Genomic DNA, 26,471 nt, shown 5'->3' with positions numbered 1-26,471 from the left:
CAGCCAAGAGCACGTTCCTTCGCTCAGAGTAGTTCGCGGGTGGCGCGAGGGCCTGAGCGGAGGCTGGGGCTGGGAGCCAGAGCCCCGAAAAGGAGCGCTGCCCCTTTAAAAGGCCGCGCATCTCCGGGCCGGCCTTCCTCCCCCGGGCTCCAGCTGTGATTGACGCTGGGAGGCGAGAGGAGGCGCCTGGCGCTAACAAAAGTCCGGCCCGCGGGCGAGCTGAGCCGGGCCGCGGGACTCTGCTCGGTCGGGACATTCGCAACAAGTGGCCGCCGCGCCCATCCCCGAGGAAGCCGCGGGCGCGCAAGGGCGCCGGGAAGAGGTGGCCGAGCCAGGGAGCCCCGGCCACCCGTGTGGCTCTGCGCCCACCGCAGGGGGACCGGGCGGGCGGATGGGGACCCGGCGGCGGCGGCGCGGCGAGCCTCTGGGCGGCCCCGGGGCGCGGGCTCTCCCCGGCGCTGCGCCCGCCGGCCGTGAACGCGGATTCTGAGAGCTGTGGCTGCCCCTAACCCCACCCGGAGCCCTCGGGGGTGCCAGGAGGGAACCGAGCGCCCCCTCCCAACGGAGTGCAGGGGACGCTCCCGGCTGGACCACGGCCCTCGAGCGCGGGGTATGCGAAGCTAACGGTCCCGTCGGGCGGGCTTTCCTCGGGCGGAGCGCGCATCGGTGCGCCCCAGCTATGGAGTGTCCCAGGAGACGGCGGGCATGACGGCGGCAGGATGGGCGCGAACAATGGCAAACAGTACGGCAGTGAGGGTGAGTGGGCCGACAGTCCTCACACTCCCGGATCGCGCCCCCTCCCTTCCCCTCGCCCTCTGGTTTGGGAAGGAAGGTTCTTGCCACTGCGATGGCACACACCCATTTGGCAATCTGTCTGGGCCGTCCGTCACCTTCCCCTTTGGCACTGAGTGGGTCGGTCGCCCGAGGATGCTTTCCCGCCGTGGGGGTCTCTTTAAGCAACTTTCCAGGTTGTCTTCCGGACGGCTCAGGTTGCATTGCTGCCGTGTTTCTGAACGCGTGTGCCTCAACTTTCCCACCCCGGGCATCTGGGCTTTTAGGACGATGGTTTGGTAGATGGTGGAAGACGATTTTCAAAAATAACGCAGTGAAAACTTTCTCAGGCCTTTGTGTCCCAGTCCCCTCTGCTCTCCTGTACGAGGAAAAACTTCTGGAAGATATAGTTATGTTTCCATTCTCCTTACTCACTGCCCCTGGGCTGACAGCTTCGTGAAACTGACCACCTATCGGCCCCATGAGGGGAGCAGTGGCTGGGGCTTTGTCTGGGCTCTCTCGGGGCTCAAGACGGGCAAAGGACCATCTGTTCCATGGGGTTGGAAATTGCACAGAAATATTGCCTGTCAAGTGGGAACTTGGAAGTTGGAGAAACTTTAAACTCCACCTCCTTCTAAAAGGATGATGGATGTGTGGGTTGGCTTCCCCCTCGCCCCTCCTCCCCTTCTTTGCATAAAACCGTAGTGTTGTCACCACGTTGATTAACAGCATGCCCCTGATATGCATATGGCAAAGGCATTTTCGTAGATCAAAAGTTAGGAAGGTTGTCTGTCCTGAACTTGGCCGGAGGGGCGTGCGTGGAAGAGACAGGGTTGGTTTTACAGTCTGCCCCCAGAGGACAGGCTGTTACAAACCGGGTCCAATGCAGAATGGCTATTCAGCCTGTGGCGTTTGGGAAACTCCTATCATCCTACTCGAAACTTTGAGCTGTGGCCACAGAATGTGGATGCCTCGCTCCTTTTTTGCGGCTGTGTTGGTCCTCAGCAGCTTTGTGAAATTATAGCAGAAACCAACTCTAAAAACCATACCCACAAGAACCTTTTGTTTAAATCATTCTCTCCCAGATCATCATGTTTTGAATTCCACATGTATGTGAGATACATATATATTTCCTTATTTTGGGCACTTATGTGAGAGTTTTGTGTGTGTGAGAGACAATTTTCATTTGTAAAAAGATAAATGTTTGTCTTTTTTTAGATAGCAAATATGAAAGTATGCCAGAAAAGATTATTGGAGAAGCTTAGCCACTCCCCCAGACTTCTTGGAGTTTGTGTTTTAAAAATGAAAGAGTAATCCTTCTTCCTCTGAGTTATTAAAAAGCTTTCAGGGAATGAAGTGTGTGCATGACAATTCTGGGTGTGCATACATCATGCTGCTTGAACACTGTGGGGGAAGAGGAGACCCTGAGAGGTTCGCAGAGTTGCTGTTCTGTGTTCCTGAACAAAACCCCTGCACACTCCCCCTAATCCTTTGCAACTTGTTCTTATATCCCAGTGTTCTCATATCGTACAGTGTGTGGTGTGTGACGACTTCCTGTCTGAACAGTGGAGTTTTCAACCCTTGGGAGAGAAAAGGAGAGACAGAGAACTAATGTTCTCCAGCTGTTATCCGTAAATGCTACCTCTGCATTTTCACTTCAGCTGAAGTGAAATTTTACTGGGATCAGATTGAGATGCACTGTGGACGTTTTATAGGAAACATCTCCTGGGCTCAGCTGATCCAAGGGGACCAATAGGAACGTCGGGGAGATTAACGGAGTTTTGGCTGGAGAGGACATACTGTGCTTAGTTTGCATCAACTCTCTTCAAAAGCATGGGCTCTCCTCTGATAGACAAGAGAAAATAGAGAAACAGGAGTGATGAGTTCAGACAGATCTCTTCTCCCCCCGTTACGCTGTGTGTCCCCTCAACAAGGCTGTGACACACGTGAGTGGGTGTGGTCGGTTTTGTGACGCTGCGTTAGTGGCAGGTAAAATCTGTGCCCACTTGTGCCTGTTGGAACTGGCTGCGTCCATGCCGCATTTTCTTACCTAAAATGTCCAGTCTCAAAGCAAGTGGAAGCACCCCCTCGACATAGCATCTCTATTATCACAGGAGACAGAGTTAAGACAGGTTTAGTAGGTTGAGTGCACTTTAGACAGCGTATTTCAAACATAAAGGGGAAATTATCAATAAATGCATATCCATAGAGTGCAGTGAGAGGGCTCAACATGAAAAACCTGCAATTTTATTATTATATCTTACAGTTGACATCGCCATGTAAATATGAACCCCCTTCAATTTTACTAATAGTGTAGAGTTATTAGAAAGTTTAAAAGTTCAGCATTTCATATGTAAGCTGCTTTCTCCTGCTCCTGGAAAACACCTCTTTTTAAATTAAAACAACAACAAAAAATTCTTACTAAACTTACCTTGGCAGGTGAAACGGGCAGAGACCTGCTGCTCAGTGTAGTCCAGTGGCCTCAGCACCACCCGGGACGGTCGGAAGTGCAGAATCATGGGTTCCTCCTGGAACTACCGGATCATTTATCACGTGCACATTGGAGTTTGGGGACGTTCATGTGTGGAGCTCAGAGCATTGACTCGGGAGTCTGGAAATTTGATTCCAGCTTCAAGTTAGCTACCGTGACCTCGCTCAATTCCCCAAAATCTTAGGGTCTTCTCTAGAGTGAGGAGAGAAATTCCTTTTTGGCCTGATTTGTCATGATCTAATCCTTGAGCATGTAGTCATTCACTTTATTTTGCTCTTAAGGGACAATTTATGGGAGGAGATTAGCCTTGTGGGGAGACAAGTTATAATAAATAGGGAAGTTAAGACTCTGATCGCCAGGAAGTCAGCCGATGCCCCCCTCACTTTTGTCCTCCTGTTTATCCCTCACCTCTATCTTCATCACTCAATTTCGCCCCTTCTCCTCACTTAGTCAGTTCTGACCCCCCACCTCCCTGCTTTTTTCTTTGTAAATCAATAGTGTTTCCGAAGTGTTTTGTTTTCCTAAATATTTAGTGAACATTTAAGTTAATGATTCAGTTTTCAACTTTTACACAAACTAGGATTTTGCTCCAGGAATAAGTTACAGTAACAATCCTGATTGTGAGCTTTCTAGAGTTTTATGTTCAAGTAAATTTTTTAACAGGGCTGTTTCTTTTTTCCTTTATCTTCTATCATAAAGTGTGAGTTTCAGCCCCTGCTAAGCCAAATAAACAAATCTGTCTGTTCAAGTAGGAAGAGAAGGGCTGCCTTCCCTGCCTTTTAAGGTCTCTGAGCCTCACCCTCACTTACTCATTGGTTTCATTGTTATGTTGACTCTACTCCAGCAGGTCTGAGACAGTAACTATACTTCCACTGTGAACAGCTCCTTGCAGAATCCCGCCAGTTACTGAATTGCAGCTGATGAGGTCACAAGGATGGTGTCTGACCCTTGGTAGCTCTGCTGCTCTATCAGGAGCCTTGGGTCCCTTTGCACAATCTCAGATCTGTGATATCAGGTATGAAGAGAGCCAGTGGCCTGAGCATGTAAATCATCACAAATCTATCACTGCCTTGGGAAACATATCTTGAAATAATAATAATGATGGCAGCTAGCATTTATTAAAAGCTCACTATGTCCAAGCATGATTCTAAGCCCTCGACATTCACTGACTCACCCAGTCTGCACGAGGATCCCATGGGCAGGGGCTCCTCAGGTCCCCATTTTACAGCTGGGGAAATACAGCTGCAGAGCGGATGGCCATTTCCCAGGGTCCTGCAACCAAGTGTAGGTGGAATTGGGACTCAGGGCCAGGTCAGTCTAAGCCGAGTCCTTTATTCATTCATTCAACTACTACATGTTGATTTATTCTCTACTATGTGCTGGGGATTCTTCTAGATTCTTGGGATATATTAGTAAACAGATAAAGATCCTGCCCTCATCAGTCTTACCTTTGTGTGTGTGTGTGTGTGTCAGCAGGCGAAGTAAAAGGATTAACATGTGTACACACACACACAATGATTCAGTAAACCATGTGATACATTCCAAGTGGCTAAATTTTCTGAATAAAGAAAATCATCAAGTTAAGGTTATTGGGAGTTGGGAGGAAAAGGGTTTTGTGATTTTAATTAGCCTTATTGAAAAGTTGGCATGTACACTAAGACTTAATGGGTGTGAAGGACTGACCTTCAAGGATCCAGGGGCCAGGTGACTGTTACTGTGAACTGCTGTGTTATACTGAGGTGAATGTGCTTTTATGCTGGAGGGTACAATCATTTTATACAAGGGTGGCATCCTCAGTCCTCTGCAGTCAGTTGGGATGGGACAGTCAGTCTGGCTACTGGGTGTATGTGGTGTGTGTGTATTTGCCTAGAGCCTTTGCAAATATATTTTATCCAGTTATATGAGATACATTGCGGCTGCTTTTGGGGGGAGAAAAGGGGAGCCTAGGACATGCTCTTCTTTCTGCGATGGGCAGATGTTGGCTGATTTACAGGACACGTAACCTCCAGAGGTCTCTGTAATTCTTATCTAGAAGTGTGTTTTTGTCTCTTGTCTTCAATAAATAATTTTATTCTGATGAAAATCAGAAGATAAGCAACACTGATTCCACTGTTCCATTCGAATCCAAGTGTTAGTGTAGCTAACAATACCATCTGTGGTCTGACAATGAGAAGGTATTTGCAGAGATTTGAGGAACCTTTTGCATGTTTAAAACAAGAGAAAGATGGGAAACCCTTTTCAGTGCAGTAATGGATACAGACTCTATCTCTAGCATTACTGTTACTTTTATGATTGCCCTAAAACAAGTAAGCTCTACTAAATTTGAAGCAAGAACTTTTAATTGTGTTTATGTTCCACATCTTGAATAAATGTTTCAACTTTGCATGTTAAGACATTTATTTGGTATTATTGGTTAGTGATCTTTGAACCAAAGCTACAAATCGACCAGAACCACAGAGTGAGCCAGAGCAGCACATGGTAATGAAGTCCACATCAGCTGACCTTTCCCAGGATGTAGTTATGCTTTTTCTTCTGGTTATAGAAATGTAGACGACTTCTTCCATTTGCTCACTGCATTAAATCTCTAGGTAGAATAAGACTTGCTCTAAAAGTTCAGTGTCTAACTGAGAAGCCGGGCGGGGAGGCCTGAGATTTCAGGACGAGACGAGCAGCACACTCACAGAAAGAGCCCGCTTCTCCTCTGATGTGCTAAGTGGAGTTGTCAGTGATAAGGCGAGAGTGTACGGAAGAATGGAGCTACTCTCTGAATAACGACAGTGCTGGATGGTGTCTGCAGTTCTCAGAGTTCCTAAAGGATGCGCGTGTGTTCTAATACGACCACCATGACAAAGCAGGTAAATTGGAGGAGGATCTTTTTTATGCTGCTGATGTCCTCACTAAGTTCCTTGAGCATCCTTACAACCAGTGTTTTGAACTCTGCGTCTGATAGATTGCTTATCTTCATTTCATTTAGGGTTTTTTTTTCCTGGAGTTTTGATCTGTTCTTTCATTTGGACCCTATTTCTTTGTCTTCTCATTTTGGCAGCTTCACTGTGTTTGTTTCTATGTATTAGGTAGAGTTGCTTTGACTCCGTGTCTTGGTAACATGGCCTAATGTAGTAGGTGTCCTGTAGGGTCCAGTGGCACGGCCTTCCCTGTCACTCAAGCTGGTACTCCAGGTGCACTCTCCGTTTAGGCTGAGTACATCCTCCTGTAGTTGAGCCTTAATTACTGTTGGCAGAGCAATGGGAGGAAGTTACCCAGGCTAGTCAGGTACAATGATTGGCTGTGACCACTGACCACCAGCCTCTGCCTTCCGTGGAGGGTCACTTGTGTAGGAGCAGGGTGATGGGGCTCTCATGTGGTTTGTGGCTGTCCACTGGGTGTGCTGGCCCTGGGGATTCTCCAGGTGGTTTAGACCAAGGTTAGCCCCCCCACCTATGGTTTGTGTGGGGCCACCCTGCCTGAGCTATGAAGCAATCTGAGATGGTTGCTACTTGTGTTGGGGTGAAGAGTCCCAGGCAAAGCCAAGCTGTGAATCTAGGCTGGCTGCTGGTAGTGCTGGGCCTGGGGCTTCTTGAGGCCAGCAATTGCCTGTTTGAGAGGATTTAGAAAATTGTGAAGCATAAGCCAAGACCATCCATTCATGTGGAAAAACAGCTTGGCTGGGCTCATAAATTGGGTGGGGCGGGTTTTCTGGGGGTCTCTTAGGTGGGTCAAACAGCGTTAGCCAGGTTGATGGAGTCTCAGGTATGGTACCTACTTGCCAGCTCTGTGGGGAGAGGGCCTAGAAAATAGACAATGGCCTCTGCTCACCTTGATGCCAGACACTTCAATTCCTCCCTTTATGCCACTGGTACCTTTCAAGCTGCTACCTGGGTGCTGGAGCTTAGAGGGAGTGGGTCTGAGTAGGTGTGTCCATATGTGGGCCCTTTAAGAGGAACTGCTTGGGGCTCCAGAAGTTTCTTCCATCAACTTAATCTCAACTAATTTTTGCATCCAGAAGTTGTGGGGAATTGTCTTCTTGGTGCTGATATCCTGGGCTGGGGGGGCCTGGTGAGGGACTGGGACTCCTTACTCCCAAGATATCACTTCCGAATTTTTATCTACCACACGTGTGAAGGACCAGCCTGTTTCACATCTGCACCCTTCCTACCAGTCTGGATAGAAGTGGTTTCTTTAATTCTGTAGTTGTCTGATTTCCATTCAACTCAATTTGTAACAGTTCTGAGTGATGGTTGTTCTGTTTTTTAGTTGTAATTTTGATGTGGTTGTGTGAAGAGGTGGGCCACGTCTGCCTGTGCCGACATCTTGACCGGAAGTTGATGATCCGATTTTAAAAATGTCGGCATGACAGCATAGAGACAGCCTAACCCGTGCCCAGGGCACACAGCTGGTGGGTGGCCCAGTCATGCCGGAGATCCCCATGGTTGTGCTGCAGTCTGTGCCCTCTCCACTGGGCCCGTGACCCTGCCTCTCTTGTCATTGCTGCAGCCAACGTTCTCCCAGTCTTTGTTTTGTGTGCTTCAAAGACTGGCAGTGATGGAGAAGCAGCCTAACCAACCAGCACACAAAAAAGTTTTATGGTTTAGGTGACCAAAATGACATCTTTTGAAGGAAACATTTAACTCCTATTACTTGTTTTCCCAAGGACAAATTAACTGTTCATTAGGCAACAATCTACTTATAAATTGGCAGGCTAGCTAATGTCTATAATAACTTTAGTGCATAAAATAATCAGCATATTTTTTAGAGTCTACAGAGCCCAAGGTAGACCTGAGAGACTCTCCTCCCAATTCTGCAGAGGGTGATAGACTTTTAATTATCTTTGTTCTGGGATAGCCTTGGTACGTGCCCACATATCAGAGCTAATGGAAGATAGAGAAAGGTGCATCCATTTTCTTTCTTTGGTAAATAGTTTATAATTCCTATCTTGTATTTCCTCTGGTTTCAAATCTATGGATTTGAGACAGCCATTAATCTGGGGAATTATTCCAATATCTACTTGAGAATTTGCCCTTTTCTTTGACCTGTTCCTGGGAGACTTCTTCATGGGTTTGTACATGAAATTGCTTGGGAAACTATAAAGCATTTCAAAAGTTAATCTCATTTATCATCAGAGGGACTCTGGGAAGGGTGACCATACTGTCCCCAGTTTAAAGGTGAGGAAACTGAGGCCTTGGAAGATTAAATGATTTGCCTTGATTTTCTAGTGAAGATTAGATGAAGTCGTTCTGATTCTGAATTTAGTACAGTTTCCATGATGCCATCATTTTAAGTGCTATAGGAAAACAAGGATATAGTCAGGCTAGAAGATTATCACCAGGTATTCTAGAGTATTTTAAGTTGCTCACACCCCAGGGTGAAAGTTGGGGTCTGCAGACACATGTCCTTTAGTTGCTTTTGTATCTCTCCCTGAAGTGGTGGCCACAGAGCTATGCCACGGCACGGGGCAGCAGCTGCACAGTGATAAACGTATTACAGTGAGACTGCGGAGTGAATTGTTGTTAGATAAATGTTCCTGACAAATTAGCGTTGTTCATTAGAGTGCACTTGCTGGTCCGTAAACTCAGCTGGGGCTTTGAGGAGGTGTATCCTCCTCTGAAAACCTTCACTGGCGTCGATGGTTATTTTAGCACCGGGAAGGTCAGAGGATCAACTCTAAAATCAGAACCCTCGGCATCACAGGAGTCCTGAGTCTCTTCACTCTCGTGTGCTCTGCTGTTGAGCAGCCACAGTTCTCAGAGGTCTTTGGAAGGGCCTGTCTCCTAAAGGGCAAGCCCTTTAGGATGAGTTGATAGCAAAAGACAGAGAGGTCCATTCATGCTGTTGCAAAGGGTGAGAGTTCCTTTTTTACAGCCAGGTAGTATTTCACTGTGTGAATGTACCATGGCTTTTTTATCCACTCATCTACGATGGGCACTTGGGCTGCTGCCAGATCTTGGCAGTTGTAAATAGTGCTGCTATTATGTGGAATTTAATGAGCAAAATAGACTGATAAACAAAATAAAAATAGAGGCATCAGCACTCGGAGCAGACTGACAGATCGCAGAGGTGAGGGTAAGGGGCGGGGAGGGCACTGGAAGCGATTAGTCAATGAGCGTGTAGGCGTGGCCCATGGCCCCTGACACCGGTGGTGAGGGCCTGGGGGTGGGGCTGGGTGGAGAAGGGCAAAGTGAGGCGGGAGGGGAGAAATGGGCATATTTGCAATCGTGCCAACAATGAAAAAAAAAGTCATTGAGGTTCCTTCATGGTTGTGCTAGAAATCCATCTTGTTCGTTTAGCTTTAATTGCTTTCCTTTTTATTCTCTATCTTGTATTTTAATTTCTGATTTTTCTGTTTGTTTGTACATTCTCCATTGCTAATCCTATCACATGCTCACCATGACGTAAATGTAACCCAGTTCCCACAGTAGGTCCTCCATCTTTTGTTAAACAACTAAATGAAGATGAATCTGAAACTACGATCTTTATTGGTCTAAAAAAGACTTATGAAAACCCTACTGTGTTTTCAGTGAACTTTTTCCCTAAACTTTGACATTTTACTCTTTAAAAAGTGTTTCTCTGGGCATCTTTTCTTCTGAGGATCTCCTAACTTGGACTGTTATTTTTGATGTTTTGGTTTCACCCTTATGGATGAAAATAGTTTAACTTTTGTATTTAAGGAAAAATAAAATATGTACTTTAAGCATTGCTAAAGACTTTTCAGCTTTAATTATTTACAATACTGTCAACTTATTTTCAATTAGTACTGAGTAGAATGCTACTGTTTATTTTTTATTGAAAATCATATTGCTCAGTAATATTTGTTTAATCGATTGAAAGTTGGGTTTATACAACAATTTTAAGTAAATCATTAATCTGGAAAACATTAAAAATTTTTATTTAAGTTAATTAATCTTTTTTGGGGTCTGTGTTCTCTTTTGGGAATAAAGGGTCATACGATTATGACTCCTTTAAAATTCATATATTGAGCTACTTTATCACATCTCTAATAATCTCTTTTCTGTTATATAAAATATAAAAATTATCATACACATCTGGTATGTTTGGAATGATTTCTAGTAGAGCTTCTGTGTGACTTCCCACATTACTAAAATGAGAAAAGAAAAATATTATTGAGCTGTAGGGTATGTGGATATGTAACATACATGAGACTGTATTTAACTAACCCTTTGCTGTAAATTAAGCAAACTCCATTATTCCTCATGTCTATTTTTGTAAATGGAGAGAAATACATCTCCTGTAAGGAATTTAAGAAATACATTAAAAATGAGAGTGTCATTTGTTTCTTTAGTAATTTGGTATCTGTTAGAGGAACAGTTTCAGACAAAGGGTCACCATAAGAATCAAGCAAAGGAAGCCCAGAGCCCAACACGTGGGCTGCTTGGAGCTTGGGATAGAGGTCGCCGTGTTTATGAACGAAGAACTAGTAATGGTTCCGTGACATGCTATCCATCCACTTGGAACTGTAGATTTTAGTTTGTTTACTTGAATCTGTGTTTAGCTCAGAGGAATAGCTATTACAATATCTCATTGGTGGGAGTTCCACTCTGCGTGATACTGAGCCTGGTGGACATTTATTTTAAAGTGCTAGAGTGTAAATTCACATGTATAGGCCACATTTCTGTGCTCCTTTTGGTTGGGGTTTTTTATCTCAAGGACTGAGAGCTGCTGTGTTGGTTGGAAAGGTTTCTGTAAAACCCTATTTGAACAATATTATTAATATTACTGTGAAAGTGAATCTCAAGATGTGGCGTTTCTGTCCCGAACAGCTTATGTTTCACTCTTGTTTTGTGTCCATTTTGCTTATTTTATTACATTTTAATAATTTTCCCTATTTCCTATCTCTCTTGAAAGACCTCTCCTGTTGATGACCCCGTGAGCTTGTTCTGAGAGACAGTATTTCCTTGGGGAGTCTTTCTTCACTTTTAAAGCAGTAACAACATGAACTGCAATAAGGAGCCAATTCCTTCCCCCTGGTTGTGCTTCAAATAGTCTTTTTTTTTAATACAGGCTAATAAGAACAGGAAAGTCTCATTTTTAAATGCATTTGTTGGGGTTGCTTTACTTCCAATAAGGAAAATTGCCTCACAAGGGGGAGCATGGGTAATAAAGATAGAACCAACTGAATAATCGTATTCAGTCTAATGTCAAAATCCCCAAGCTGCTGCCTGCAAATCTAATTTAATCGGGGATTGCTGTGTGCCCACTGTCGTGCGTAGATTTGCATTTGCTGCTACTGCTGGTCATCTCTTCACACTTAACAAGGATGGATTCAAATGCTACTGGAAATTTTTGGTATGTGTGGGCTTTTTTTTCTTCCTTAGTGGTATTTATGAGCCTGAGGCAGGTAACGGAAGGGCTTTGGAAATTGACCAAGAATGACTTGTGGAGCAGAATCCTGGATATCTGAGTGGGGAAAGTGACCTTGGACCACCTTACAGAGGAAGAGATTGAAGCATGAAGAAATGAAACAGCCTTGCCAAGGCCGTGCAGATACCAGAGCTTTACGATAGAAAAATTGATTTCTTCAGTCCAGCCGTTTCTTTCCAATCCATTTCTCTTCTTCACCCTGCTTTTCTTTTTCTTACTTTCAGAACATTTGGGGTGGATGTAGTGGCTCTGCCACTTCTCTGTCCAGTTAGCCCCTCCAGGAATGACTCCCTCGTACCCCGAGCTGAATGAAGACTTGTCATGGATGACTAACAGCTCCCAGAAATTCCTCTTACTCGAGGCGGGGGAGCAGCCCCACCCAATGACTGGACGAGGCAGGGGTACAATTTGAGATCACTCCGAAGGACCGTTGTTAGTCCAGAACTCCCTGAGGAGTTGGCTGAGTCCTTTTTAACAAAAAAATCATAGACCAACTGCTGTCTCTGTCCAGTCCACCTCGTCCCTTGCCTTTCATAAGTGTGATCCCCTTTAAAAGTGAGGGTACTTCCCTAGAAACTGCTTGCATTTTAGATCGTCTCTGAGAGTGTTTACTGGGGAACCCGAAATAAGACAGTGGAGAAGTTGGACTGGAATGCTGTTCTGGCAGCTGTCAAAGGCAGGACGCCACTGCTGGAAAATCGGCTTCTTCCTGGGAGTCCTGGCTGTCCTTAAAACGGAGTCTTCAGCTGAAAGTTAATTGACATGCACTGGTTTTCTGCTTGGGAACATTGTTTATTCCTTTTATTGCAGAGATTAGGAGATCAAGCCCAATAGGCTAAAGTGACTTGACCAATAGCACGTAATTAGTTGGTAGAGGAGCTTACAGTCCCCAGCTGCTGCTATTGGTGCCATTTTTTGAAGAGCCATCTTGGAATTTGTTCAGAGCTGTTCTGCTGCTGTAGTTCAGAACTGACTGCAGATGGGTCTAGAGACCATTTATCTGTCTGATCCATGTGTTCAACTCTAGCACTGAAATCAGGCATCTCAATGATTCCTACGTGGTCCCGTTTTCCTGATTGTCTAGTGTTCTTTGAAGAGTGATCTCTGAAGCTCACCATGGTTAGTACAGACTAGGGAAGAAAAAATAGAGAAGTAGAAACATGGTTATAGTTGTTATCACCTGGAATAAGCACTTTTGTTTTCCTGGCTATTAAGAGAATTGGGAAATAGGCAATGCTTATTACAGGATAGACCAGTGTCAAGTACAGTCATTAGATAGATGAGGCATGCAGGGATGGGTTGAAAGAATCATAAACAAAATGAAAAATGACTACAAATTACTATGTAGTCTGATCATCATCCTAAATAGTTTATTATTCCTTTTATTATGCTCTGATACTATTCCACTGAGATTGATCAAACTATTATAAGCTCTCAGTCACTATGTTCCTGAAAAATTTGGAAGTAACTGAAAAAACAAATTATTGGTTGATTATTATCACCACTACAAGGATCCAGATTTTATAGTTTCCTTGGCATAATTAAAAGCTACTCTTTCAGGAAACATTCTTTGATTCCCATTGTCTGTAAATTATGTCGAAAGTTATTTTATTTGCGTACTCAAGGCCTCGTGAATGCTCTGGCCAGATTCTGACTCCATTTTTCTTTCAGGTTGCTCTCTAAACACAGACAAATTGGGAGACTCAGGTGTCCCTTAAGTATATCTTTTGCTTTTCCAGATTGGTGTCTTTTGCCTTTTTTCCCTTAGAATACTTTTTTCATATGTTTATCCATTGAATCTCATTCAATTCAATTTTAACTTTTTAAAACGAAATTTTCTCTGATTTCCCAAAGATGTATCTAGCTATATCTTTGTTTACAATGCGTAACCTCTTCGAGAAAACATGTCAGGTTCTCTCACATGCATTTGTTCTCTCTTCCCTGGAACCACTGTGACATTTTATTTCCATGGAATTGTTATGTCCTACTTTGCATTTAGCTATTTGCATCTCTCTAACCTAATAAGTATTTGTAGGTGTTCGATACCAGGATCTGTACTAGGTATTGGGAGGTTAAAAAATATAAACTATAATAAAATATTAGAGTGACCATGGGTGGCACACCAAGTACATGATGGGAGACACCAATCTGGCAGTGCTGAGCTTCACTGGGGATGTTCACAGAGACTAATTATCTGGGATGACTTTGAATAGAGTCTGGAAAGGTGAGTAAGAGGGAGTAACAGAAGATCAGACAAGGGGGCCGAGGCCAGTGGGTAAGCTGCATGGGAGGAGAGGATGATCTGAGTTGAGCCTCACACCTGGAGAGGTAGGCAGGGTCACATGGTTATGAAAGTGGGGTGTAGGCAGGTAGATGGCAGGAGGGAGCTAGCAGCATGTATCGAGCAGGGCAGCCTTGGAAAGATTTAGAGAGATCCCTGGAGCTGTGTGTGGACTACTCTTTCTACTCACTAATATTACTCCTGGCCAGGAGTTGGCAAATTTGGAGGAATTCAAATTGACATCTCAACTCCATTCTATTTTCCTCTTGGGAGGGAGTTGCCCTTTGGACAAAGCTCTTTGGCGGACGATTAGACCAGCTTTGGACTCCATGTCAACACTTGGGTTCAGTATTAGCCGCTGGACTGTAGACCTGAAACCACAACCTGTGAACTGAAGATCCTAGTAATAGAGGTGCCATTTTTCTCTCTATCTGCCACACCTCCCTTACTATTTCCTCATTTTTTTTGCAGCTGGGTGGGAAAATAAGGTGCTAATCATTGAACCTCACCGAGATACTACCAGTGGGGCGTGGTGGGAGCAGGCTGAGTGACAGCAGGAAGAGGGTGTGGGTTTCAGCGATGAAAAGAAGGTAGAGGACTTGGTGACTGATTGGCTGAAGGGGATGCATGTGACAGAAGGCCAGAAAGATGGTTGGGTGTCACGTTGGTTGGGTGGTTGGGTGTCTCGTTGGTTCATACACCTTAACTTTCTGATTGACCTGGGAGTGTCCACTGAGTTGGTTCTTGAGGTCAAGACAGTTAGTTTGCCTTCTCATCTGCCCCGTCACCACCGCCCAGGATCTGAGAGACTTTTTTCAGGACTGATACACTTGGGCATTTGTTCATCTAAATTGGTCATTCTTTTAGTAATTCATTGAGCCAGCAGATACTTGTTAATCTCCTTCTGGGTGTCGGCACTCTGCTGTGCCTGCCCATGAGACACAGGGATGAAGAAAATGTTAGTTTATGTTCTATGGACTCTGAGTCTCGTGAGGGGGGCAGAAAAGCACCCAGTGGGAGTTGGGGGAGTAGGTGTCAGTGAGGCAGCTCTAGAGACCAGTGGCCCACGTTTGAATGCAGGTCAAATCATAGTCTCATTTTCGAGGTCACTGTGTCGGTGTTCATCTCAATGCTATGTCTCATGGTTTCTAAATTCTCCTGACTTGGCCCAGTAAACTGGTGGATTGGCTATCAACAAATTCTGCCAGAAACTGAGGAAATTGTTTTTGGAATTCATTTTTAAAACAGGAAATTCTTGTCCATAGCTAAGAGCCGTTATCACATGAGCATCCTGAGTTATGCTCTATTTCTTGCTCTTCTGGACAACCCCTTCACATCAGCACTCAATGGAGGGATGTTAGAATGCAGCTTATTTTTTGTGAAGTTCTTATTCTGAGTTCCTATTGCATGAAAGATCTCAAAAAGAGTTTGAACTATTTTTTTTATTATGGCAAACTTGGGCATTCCTAAGAAGTAGAGAAGTTAGGTGTTAGTGTGATTTGAAGACAGACGTAGTATAATAGGGTGGAACACTCTGATTTGTAGTGTTCTATGCCATTTCATATAATAAGAAATTTCTTAATGACTTTAAAATTGGTGGCAAAAATTCCTTTGCTTCAAGACCCCTCAATTCACTGTACAATAGTATTCACACACAGAAACTGTGTGCATGCATGTGTGTGACATGTATGTATATGCATACTCTATTCTTATTTCAGTATTCACGAGATCAAATTAGATGCCATGTGCTTGCCCAATTTTGGCACATTCATTTTGCTCTGATTTTAGTTTGCCCCCCAGTGTTACAGAAACTGAAGAAAATAGCTTACTTAGACAGGAGGCGGTACAAAGACACTGATCAGATTTCCTAAAGGATAGGATTTGCTCTATTTAAAACTACCATCATTTAACTGGTGACAAAAATGTCTCGGTTTTGTTCTATAAGTTTATTGTGTCCTGTAGCCAGAGTGAAATACATTATTCTTCTGTAAAGAAATATAATTAAAATGAATGTGTTATTAGTTTCTTTAATAACATGGTATCTGTCTTGTAAAGGGATGTGAGGGGTTTTATTTTATGCCCCGGATCCGTAAGTTTGAAAACCAGGTGGGATTCTGGAGATGACTTGGTCCAGTGCTTTTACTTTGGGGCCTAAGAGGAATCTGAGGTACTGGTTGCTTGAAAAGACTTGTGTAAAGTCCCACATGAAGTGCAACCATGAGCTTGAGGGACAGGAGCAAAGACCCAGTGCTGGGCTTGCTGGGTTTCAAACTGCCTCAGCTAGTTCCTAGTTGTGTGATCTTGTGCAAGTTACTTAACCTCTCCGTGCGTCAGTTCTGCATCTGGGAAAGGAAATTGATAACAATTTTTTTTCCAGCAAGAGCTGTTGGGAGAGTGTGGTGACAGCCAGAGAAAAGGGGGATGGGGACTGGGTGGAGGTGAGCAAAGGGGAGAAAATGGGGACATCTGTAATAGTGCCAGCAATAAAAACAAAGTTAAAAAGAGCTATAGTGCACACACGTAACGGTAGCTGCTGACTGGTCTACTATAGTCTGCATTTCATTAAATCTAAGATAGAACCAGGCTGCTGCTTTCTCCATCTCACAGTTTTGTGGGAGATTTCACAAAATTACAGTACAGTTTGCCACAGTGATTTTAAGATCATATTGATTGTAAGGTGATGTTAAGAGGGTGGGGTTTAGAATCAGTTGGAAAGGGTGCTATTACCACTATCACCATCATCATCATCATCATCAGGCTGACCTAAGACAGAATTGGAGTTGGGAGCTACATCTCCCAGTCCACCCCTCAGTCCATTGTTCTACATTGTACATCTGGGTAATGTTTATGAACTGCAGCTCCAGACACTTTCACTTTGGGCAATAAAAAGCTCAGCTGTTTATTCTGAGCACACAGAGACTGCGCCTCTGTGGAGGATATCATTTGACTTAAAACTACTGTGACACTTAAGTTTCATATTTCCAAGTCCCGGAAAACATCGAAGTTGATGCCCTATCTTACTGGGGACAGGACCATAAAGAAACATCCAAGTTCCCATGAAAGAATGCGCCTCCTCGCTCCGCTTGCCGGCAAAGAGGGTGTGAGACCCTCGCATGTTTTGTTCCATTTGCTGTTGTTGCTTTATAGTTGCATGGATTAAATCTTCAAGGAATGATACAGTTTTTTGAGATTCATCTGAAGCTTTTCATAGTAATTAGACAATGCTGTGTTCACTGCCGTTAAAATTCACCCAACAAAGGAGGCTGGAGTGTCCATTTGTTAAGATTACTAATAAACTCACTCTGGGGCAAAAACCGTGTAAATGGCATGTATATATGCCTTTGTAAACCTCCCACTGGAGTGCCCAAAGGAGGGCTTTTGTGAATACATTTAGCGCTTCGGGCCAGACTTCTCTGTCTGATTTGCTCCTTCACTACTGTTTTATTGCCTGCCCTCCCTCCCTGCCCTCCTTCCTCATCCATCCATGGTTTCACCTTCTCTCTTGCCCTTATCCCCCCTGCCCCCCCCATAGACCTCAAACCCTCCCTTCGTTGCTATCTCTTTCCAAAGTTTATATTTTACTGTGGCCTCTGGGCAGACTGCCCAGTTTGGTTTATTTGTTTCTCATCATTGTATTCAGTGACTCAGTTACATGTTTTAGATGGATGTTTGAAATGTCATTTGTTTCCTGGAGTTTTGTAGAGTTTTAAAGTCTAAATGCAAACTTGACCTTTCCAACACAGGGTTTCACTAAATGAATACCCAGATGGATCAGGAGGCATTCCAGAGATCCCTACATTAATTTACTGTCCCAGACCTCTGTGTAATGGCAGAAAGATAGCGACTCATTGGTTAGCCTGATTGTTGCTAACTGCTTTGCATTTGTCTCCTCAGCAGAAATAATCTGCTGAGTTTAGTTTTATGGAAGATAAATTCATTGATGACATTATAAAAGAATCCCAGGTGTCCTTCATGTTGAAATATAAGCTAGTGTCAGCTTTAAAATGACGATAACAACCTTAAACACGTCATACTACAGTCTTAGCTCACAGTTTATTTCTACTTTGAGAAACTGTGGTTTGAGGCCCTCTAATACTTGGTAACATTCTAGCAAAAATGCTGAGCTTTAGCACATGGGTGTCTCTGTGATGATAATGGGTCTTCCCAGTGGTTGCGCCGTCACAATTTTTGATGTCCCAGACGCTTGTGTTGCCCAGTAAAGAAGTGACCAGCAAGTAGCCATCTGTGGTTTTTAAATTTTTAACTTCAATGAACTAAAATTCAATATTCACTTCCTCAGGTACACTAGCCCCTGGCAGGGGCCCAGTGTCTACATGTGGCTACCGTATTGGCCAATGCATGTGCCACCACTGAGAAGGTCCTCTTGGGTTGCGCTGCCAGGGAGGATCTAAGTCAGGCTAAATGACGCTGCGTAGATTTCATAGAGTTGATTGATTAGTTAGGCTAGAACTAAGATGCTTCCACAAGAGACTGCAAAATAGGTACATGAAATTTTTTTTTAAGTTTTATCACTATCCAAGCCATGAGCCATCTAGATCACACGTGGTGCTCTTCTCCCTAAGTCATACCATGATCTGGTTCCTTCTGTCTTTCTGGCCCACCTTTCCCATGGTGTACCTGCCCAAGTGAGCTCCCATCTACAGAGAGAACAAGAGGAACTTGGGGCAAGTGGCTTTCTTACAGATTGAGAATGACTGAGACATTGTAGACATCACTTGTTCACATCCTGTTGACCTACGTGGAGCTCATATCCACACAGAGGTGCGTGTGAGGCTGGGAAATATTGCAATTAGTTTGGCAGCATGCGAGCAGCTTAGTCTATTAATGTGGAAGAAGAGGAGAGTGGACTTTTTACCATGTAAGCTAATATTCTATATAAAAATATGATATTTAAGGTGACAGTTTATTTGCTACAGTTAATTTGCGTGTTAGGAGACATGTGTATTTAATTTCAGTAGTGGTTGGCTTGCAGCTCTTTCATGTTATCTTCTAAGTAAGTGTGGACATGCGGTTCTAGTGATGTAAAGTGGAACATTTTATGCACCAGGTTTTGTTCTTCCACCTGCAGAGAACCTGAGTGTGGGCAGTGGCTCACTTCTGTGTCTCAGGTGGAACCAGAACCACAGGGCCGTGATTTCCCAGGGCTCTCAGTGCCAGGTCCATTGGGAGATTGAAGACACTGACAGTCTTGCTACTCTACGTGAAAGGCTTGCTTGCCTGAGGCAGGGAAATACACTTTAAAGGAGTAAATTTTATAGTCTATTAGTGTGAGTAAATGACACTTTCTGCTTGAGAGGTTCGTTTCTATAATGAACCGATAAACCTCTTCTAGAGAAACTGAAGGTATTCTTTTCAAGTAGTAGAATTATATTTTACTTTCCTCTTTCTCAAAATGATAATTCTCTTTCTACATCTGTGTTGGTTTTTCAATTATGTGCTGCTTACCCTTCCCTCTGTTAACCCAAACCTGGTAGGAGTATCAAGTGTTAGACTGTACTGTGCAGAGTTGGGATTATATATTGGTTAGAGCTTGGGACAATAATTCGTGCAATTGCATTAATTACTGTGGGTCAGGAAGTTCCCTGTTTTCCTGTTAACATGTTGAATTTTATCTCTTCCTAGATGGTTCTAGACTCTGTTTTATTCTTGTACCATAGGAGATTGAGTAATAATATAGTTAACTTGCCTGTATTAATCTTTCTGCAGCTGTATTATTACATCGTAACTTGGGTCCCGTCCCAGGGGGAGGGTCAGAGAACAGCCAGGGGCCTATGGACCTCGAAGATGTCCGAGTGAGAGGATTGGCGGACCCATGTCGCCAGATTCCCCAGGTCCCCCAGCCTGTGATTTTCATCATCTTCCCATTAGCTTCACATTTTTTAGAGTGTCAGGAATTTCTAGTGTTTAGATCTCAACAGAAACCATTCTATGTAACATGTATGCCCGTCATCACGCAGTTTGAAATACTGCTCTGCTGCTGACCTTGAGCCAGAAAAATAACCTTCTAGTGCCTCAGTGTCCCTGTCTTTAAAATGAGAATCGTAGTGCCTCACTCTTAGGGCAAAAGTGAGGTTTTTGAAAATCTATTTCAGATTATTTTTTTAAACTTGTTTTCAATTAACATTGACATGTAATATTTTAATTTCAGGTATACAACACGGTGACTAGTCATTTCTATCCCCTATGAAGTGATCACCCTTGTAAGTCTGGGTTCTGACACCCTACATAGTTATTCAGTGTTATTGACTGCATTCCTAATGCTGTACTTTACAGCCCTGTGACTAATTTTAGAACTGGCAATTTGTACTTCTTAATCCCTTTCACCTTTTGCATAGGTTAAAAATTCTTAAAGTGAATTGAAAGCTCCTAGAACACTGTAAGCCCTCTGTAAGTGGCAGCTATTCTCTGTATTTATTCAATGTAGGCACATCTTTCAGTAGAGAAACTGTTGCTTTTGGAGAATGCTTGGACAGGCACGTCTCTTCAAACCTCTTTTACTTTTGTTGTCGCTGATGAATGATTCTGACCGCATCCATTTAAAAAATCATAACAGTGCTGCCTTTTTATCTTGGTAGTTTAGAATAAGACTCTACCTGCTCTATAATGCCTTGGCTGTATCCTTCCATTCAGCAAATGAGGTCATTGAAGGTGAAGAAGTGTAGTGCAAAGGTACAGAGGTGTTGGATGGTACCGTAGCCGCGTTCTCTTGCTTTCCAGTAGTGTGTTTTGGCCTGTGTGTGTCTGCATTGCTCTTAGTTGTGTTTGTGTGTATGTACCTACATATACGTCCATTCATATATACATTTGTAGCCAAGGGCTCTGTATCAATATAAGAGAAGGTAAAGGAGAGAGAAATCATAATATGCATAGACATAGGAGGAGCCCACAGAATGTGATGGGAAGAGACTTTTGAATGTTTTGAGATTTGCCAACCTGGATCCCACTTTAAAGATTCTACCTCATTAGCATCTCCCTGACTCACCTCTGGAAATAAGCAGCCTCCTGCCTGCAAAGTACCGCACGATGCTATTTGAAAGGCCACAGAGGCACGAGAACATATGCCGCATGATGTTTAGGAGACTGAATGCTTGGGTTTTGGGTTTTCTAGAGTAGAGGACACACACACACACAGTGAACAGTTCCTAGTATGAAGTCACCCACCAACAAGTGAAAGGGTGTTCTGTGTGCTGGTTGGAAATGAGGTAGAAGTGGTGAAAGAAACTGGATAGTGAATGAGGTCATCGGCAATGGGTGGGGTGAAGGAGGACTCCTGCAAGGGGAACCTGGATTTCAAGTTAATGCAGAGGGTCGAAGGGAGTGATGTGTGGGATGGAATGTGTGATGGGGTGGACATTTGGGAATAAGTTCCACCTGGGGAATAGCAGGCAGGGTTGTGGGCTGGACCGGGGATCCTGGGCACGAAGTGTACAAGAAGTGTTGACATAGAATACCCAATTCACTTAGCAAAAACTCTCCCAAGGATTCTGTTATGTTAACTCATTGGCTTATACCTCATCTGGGGAGAAAAGCAGAGTGCTCATTTGTGGGAACAGGAATTCCGAAGGTGCTTTTGGTTGCCCTTAAAGGTTTGGTTAACATCCAACCCTGGGAGGAATGATCAAGAAGCCATTTAATCAGTGTAAAACAATGAGTATCTCATGTCGAAATCTCAAAACAATTAGAGCCTTTATTCAAAACAGACCCTGGCCACTCAAAGGAATAGGGCTAAAGCTTGCTGTTCCACTAGAGGGAGGCCTGCTTAAAAAAAGGAAAACAAACAAACAAATAAAAACAATACATCCACAAATAGAAGAGGAACATTCCTGCATAAATCCAACCCCAACTAAGTGAGGAGTGCAGGAGCACGTCATCACCGGGAATGAGGAACCTCCTAAGCAAATCTAATCTGAGAGAGTTAAGGGGCATACGAATGCATACTTCACTTAGACCGTCCTGGCCCAGTGGCCTTCCAGTGCCTGTGAGGATCATCTCTGCCAAGAAATGAGTGTAGCCTTTCGAGAAAGTACCTGAAGCTGTTGTAAATTTTCCCGCAGTGCATAGGGTGCCTGGGCTCTCAGCATCATTCCTGGGTTTGTTTCAGAAGGAATCTGCATGCTTTCAGAGTCGGGTGGAGCTGGGCTAAATCTTGCTTACTGTTCGCATTGCAGTAATTCAGTTGGATTATTGACCTTGACACATGTTGATTCGTTTTTTTCAGACGAGGTACCCATTGGAATACACATTGAAAAATTGTGAATTTTTTCCATTTTCAGGTTTTTTTCACTTTGCCTTTAATCTGCTTTGAGTCTACAGCAACTCATAAGTGAGGTCAGAGTCTTGGAAAAGAAGCCTTCATCAGGAATGTGAGATATAAGCCTTCCTCTTGTATCTCACTGCACACTGAGGCCTGCACACTGTCCCACCTTAAATCACTCTAGTCCAGTGTCAGAGTGCCTGAACTTCCTTTAATACCGCAAGAGTGAACTGAGGAGGTAAACGAAGTATGCAAGATGGTTATTTTTTCTTGTTATCAACATGACACATGATGAAATATTTGTCTTTGTGTGTTAACCAATACTAGAAATTACTTTCTCAATGTTATTTTGCCACAATGATATTTTAAATTCACTTCATCAGGAATTGAAGCCACTGTGACTTAAAATGCTAGTGGCTTATCTACGGCTACCTCTCAAGTATAGGTAGACAGAATTCATCCTTTCACCTTGAAGGGCATGCTCTAAAATGGTCTAAAATGTCCATTACAAAAACGTTTAGAGACTATAAGTAAGCAAAAAGTGGAAAATTACAGTCACCATAGTTTCACTACCCAGAGATAATCACCATTAACATTTTAATCCATTTCATTCCAGTTATGTGGTTCATAAACTATTCATAGAACTGTTTTTAAGGAACATCATGGAATCACAGCATTGCAGGGGATCACGTGGTACAACCTCTGATCCAGGAAGGAGCGTCTCCCATCCCACCGTCACTGCGTACGCCAGTGTCTTGACTGTCAAATTAACCTTGTTTCAAGATGCTTTGTATGTCAGCACAAAATCTGTTTTCTTTCGAGTTCTGCCTGTTGATCTCCAGAAGCAACATTCTTCTTGCTATCTTCTCTAGATAACTGTTTTCCTTTCCTAACTAGAATTCGGTCAAGGAGAGAATCTTTCACTTTGACACTCCAGGGCACATGGCAGATGCCGGGCAGGACATCTTGGGGACTTCCCCGAATGTACTGTGATTATCTTTAATTACTTACACGTTCAACCTAGTCATAGTTTATTGAAGCCTCCTGTGTACCTAGCACCAAGTTCGTCTTTGTACACTGCCATAGTCCTGCCCCTGCCCTCTCCCTCCTTTTCTAGGACATGAACTATAGCATTTAATTTACATGCCTCGTCTTTTGGCCATTTCTCTGCAATACAGTGTTATGTTCAAAGAAACCCTTTGTTGGTAGTATTGCCTTGGGGTCAAAAGTGTGTGATCTTTGATAAATTACTAATCTCTCTAAGCCTTGATGTCCTCAACTATGAAACAGAGATGGTGTCATTATGAGTATCGTAGGGTTCTGTGACAATGACATGTTTTGTAATGAAATGCTAACATGCTGTTTGATATATAATGAGTGTTAGATAAACATTTTTCATGGCTGGTTGTTATTCAAACTAAATCATGTGTATCCAAATATACTTGGTGAATAAATCCATTAAGTATTTGCATAGTCAAATATGTATTCTTGCAATATCTATCTCTAGTAGACACTAAAATGAAGAAGAGCTTTGGTTCCCTGAAAATTCTTAGCATATTAATAGATTTCTCTATTGCCATCCATGATTTAAAAAATACTTTGAAGTGAGAGGTAACACTCTTCAAGTAATATGGCTCAGACAATAGTTAAGACTGTTAAGGGGAAGAAGCTGTGACAGTGTTTCTTCAACAGTCTCTTCATTTTCCTGGACCTCGCACTTGGATAAAGACCACATTGCTAAGATAATTCCTTGAGGGTATATTCTAAGGGACAGATAATTGTTTGTACCAGTCAGATATTTCCTTGGGTAAGTTGGAATTTAATTGATATAATTAAGGGCAACTAAAATATCATCCTTTTAAAGACCTTACTGACCAATGGGGATCCCAATTATCTTGTCTTCGGAAATAAAATTTCAGTGACCAATGTCCTCTCTCATGAGCTCCTTTCCCATCATTGTTCTCTAGCATCTACTTATCCTTTGACTGTACCTTCTAGACCTCTAGCCCGAGACTGAAGAGGTTTGGCATCTGTGCCTTTAGCGGGGGACTTATCAGAGTTAAACTCAATGTTTTAAGTCAGATGCAACCAGACCAGTGGTTCTAAATGTGAGTGGATTCAACAACCACTTAAGGCTTAACATCGACAGAAGTGTGCTGATTGACTGGATGTCAGAATGAAGAAAGTAAAGGAGTCCTCTGCAATTCTGACATGGTCGAATGGTTGAATGGGGGTGCCATTCACAGAGAGAGGAAATGCAGCAAAAGAAGCACGATTTGGGGCCAAGACAGCATGTTCTGCATCTGCTGAGTTGGGGTGAATGTGGGGTGCCCATATGGGGATGGTCAATGAACATTCAAGCTTAAAGCTTGGGGAAAAATCTGAGTGAGAGATTTGGGAGCATGGTCCTGTAGTTGAAATAACTAACGAGCATGAGGTTGGCCCAGGAGAGCATTTCTTAGAGAATCACACTGTGAGTTGAGTATAAACCATACTCTTGTCTTAATGTTCTGCATACTGTGGCTGCTCTATAAACATTTTGTTAAAATGATGAACAACTGATTGGCTCATGGGGATAAATTGTTTTCTCATTTTGGCTCCAGAGACATGACAAAACATTTTTGTGGTAGGATAAAGAGGGTATGGCATGTGGTTATGAGTACTATTAAGCATTGCTTACATGTAGGAAGCTGAGGGTATTTATGAATGAGTGTAGGAGAGCCCAGAGACTTGAAATTATATACAGAAATGGGTAAAGGGGCCATAATTTTTATCAGATCCTCAAAGAGTCAGAAATGTTTGAATAAACGCCTGCTATTTTGGAGGTAAAGGAAGAGAACAAAGATCATGCCAGAAGAACTCAGAAGGCCAGGAAAATCACTTAAACGATGTATAGCCCAGTTCCTCCAGGCTATACATTTTTGAACTGTGCCAGGGTTGCATCATGTTGGAGGAATTTGGGGGTCAGGAGTTTCATGGGGTGCATTGGCAGAATCAAAGGCCAAAATATGATTAATTCGAGGTGTGGAAATTTTGGAAGGATAAGGAATGTAAGAAGGATTAGAGGTTATTTCGAAAAGCTGGCTACTTTTTTAGCCAGAATATTCACTCTTGTTTACTATACATAATGAGACTAGGAAGGTACTTTTGAGAATATTCAACAAAGTATTTCTTATTATTTACTGTAGGGGTAGTGTTTTTTCCTTTTGTTTTCCTCTCAAAAGGACTGTTTTTTTAAAGGACAGTTTTAGGTTCACGGCAAAACTGAGAGGAAGGTCCAGAGTTTCCATACACCTCCTATTCGCACGCTCACAGCCTCCTTCATTATCAGTGTCTCCCATCAGCGTGGTATAGCTGTTACAGTGGATGAACCTCCATCGACACATTACTACCCAAAGTCCATAGTTCACAGTACAGTTCGTTCTTGGTATTGTACACTCTGTGGGTTTTGAAAAAGGTATAATGACATGTATTTCCAATAGTGTCATGCAGAATAGTTTTACTGCCTGAATGTAGTCTGTACCCTGTGTGTTTTTCCTTCCCTCCCCACTAACCCCTAGCCACTGCTGTTCTTTTAGGTGTCTCCATAGTTCCACCTTTTCCACAATGTGATATAATGGAGTCATCCAATATGTACCCTTTTCATATTGGCTTCTTGCACTTAGTAAGGTCTTTCCATGTCTTTTCAAAGATTGATAGTTCATTGCTTTTCAGTGCTGAATAATATTCCATTGTCAGGTATACCAGTTTACCCATTAACCTAGTCAGTGATATCTTGGCTGCTTCCAAGTTTTGAAAATTATGAATAAAGCTGCCATAAACATCCATGTTCAGGTTTTTGTGTGAACATACTCTTTCAGTTCATTTGCGTAAATACCAAGGACTGTGCTTGCTGGCTCAGATGGTATTTTTGGTCTTGTGAGAAACTGTCAAATTACATCCCACAGTGGTTGTACCATTTTCATTCCCACCAGAAATGAACAATAATTTCTATTGTTCCACATCCTTGCCAGGATTTGGTGTTTTCAGTGTTCTGGATTTTGGCCATTCTAATACATGTGCAGTGATATCTCAATCTTGATTTAATTTGTGTTTCCCTAATGACATGTGATGTGGAGCTATAGGCTTGTTTTCCACTTGTATATCTTCTTTGGAGAGCAGCATTTTTAAGAACATGTTAAGTTCTTAAAAGTTCTTAAGTTTTGTTTGAGTCATGAAAGCACAGTAGATAGGACACACCAAAGACTCCAGACCAAATCCAAATATTTAAATGAATT

The 26,471-nt window shown here is 43.1% G+C and overlaps 1 protein-coding gene across 1 annotated transcript in view; it reads left to right on the top strand.

Moving 5' to 3' along the window:
* The first annotated feature begins 214 nt into the window (after positions 1–214).
* FBXL7 (F-box and leucine rich repeat protein 7) overlaps positions 215–26,471 on the top strand; it is a 341,960-nt gene continuing 315,703 nt past the window's right edge. The window contains exon 1 of the mRNA XM_037154553.2: positions 215–756. Coding sequence (XP_037010448.1) covers positions 720–756 — 37 coding nt within the window. The 5' untranslated portion in view covers positions 215–719. The remainder of the gene's footprint in view (positions 757–26,471) is intronic.

This window comes from Artibeus jamaicensis, unplaced genomic scaffold, assembly GCF_021234435.1.
Source record: "Artibeus jamaicensis isolate MK-2021 breed Jamaican fruit bat unplaced genomic scaffold, CSHL_Jam_final scaffold_369, whole genome shotgun sequence".
Taxonomy (NCBI): domain Eukaryota; kingdom Metazoa; phylum Chordata; class Mammalia; order Chiroptera; family Phyllostomidae; genus Artibeus; species Artibeus jamaicensis.
Note: the sequence above shows the minus strand (reverse complement) of the source record. Positions and strands in the feature narration are given on the sequence as shown.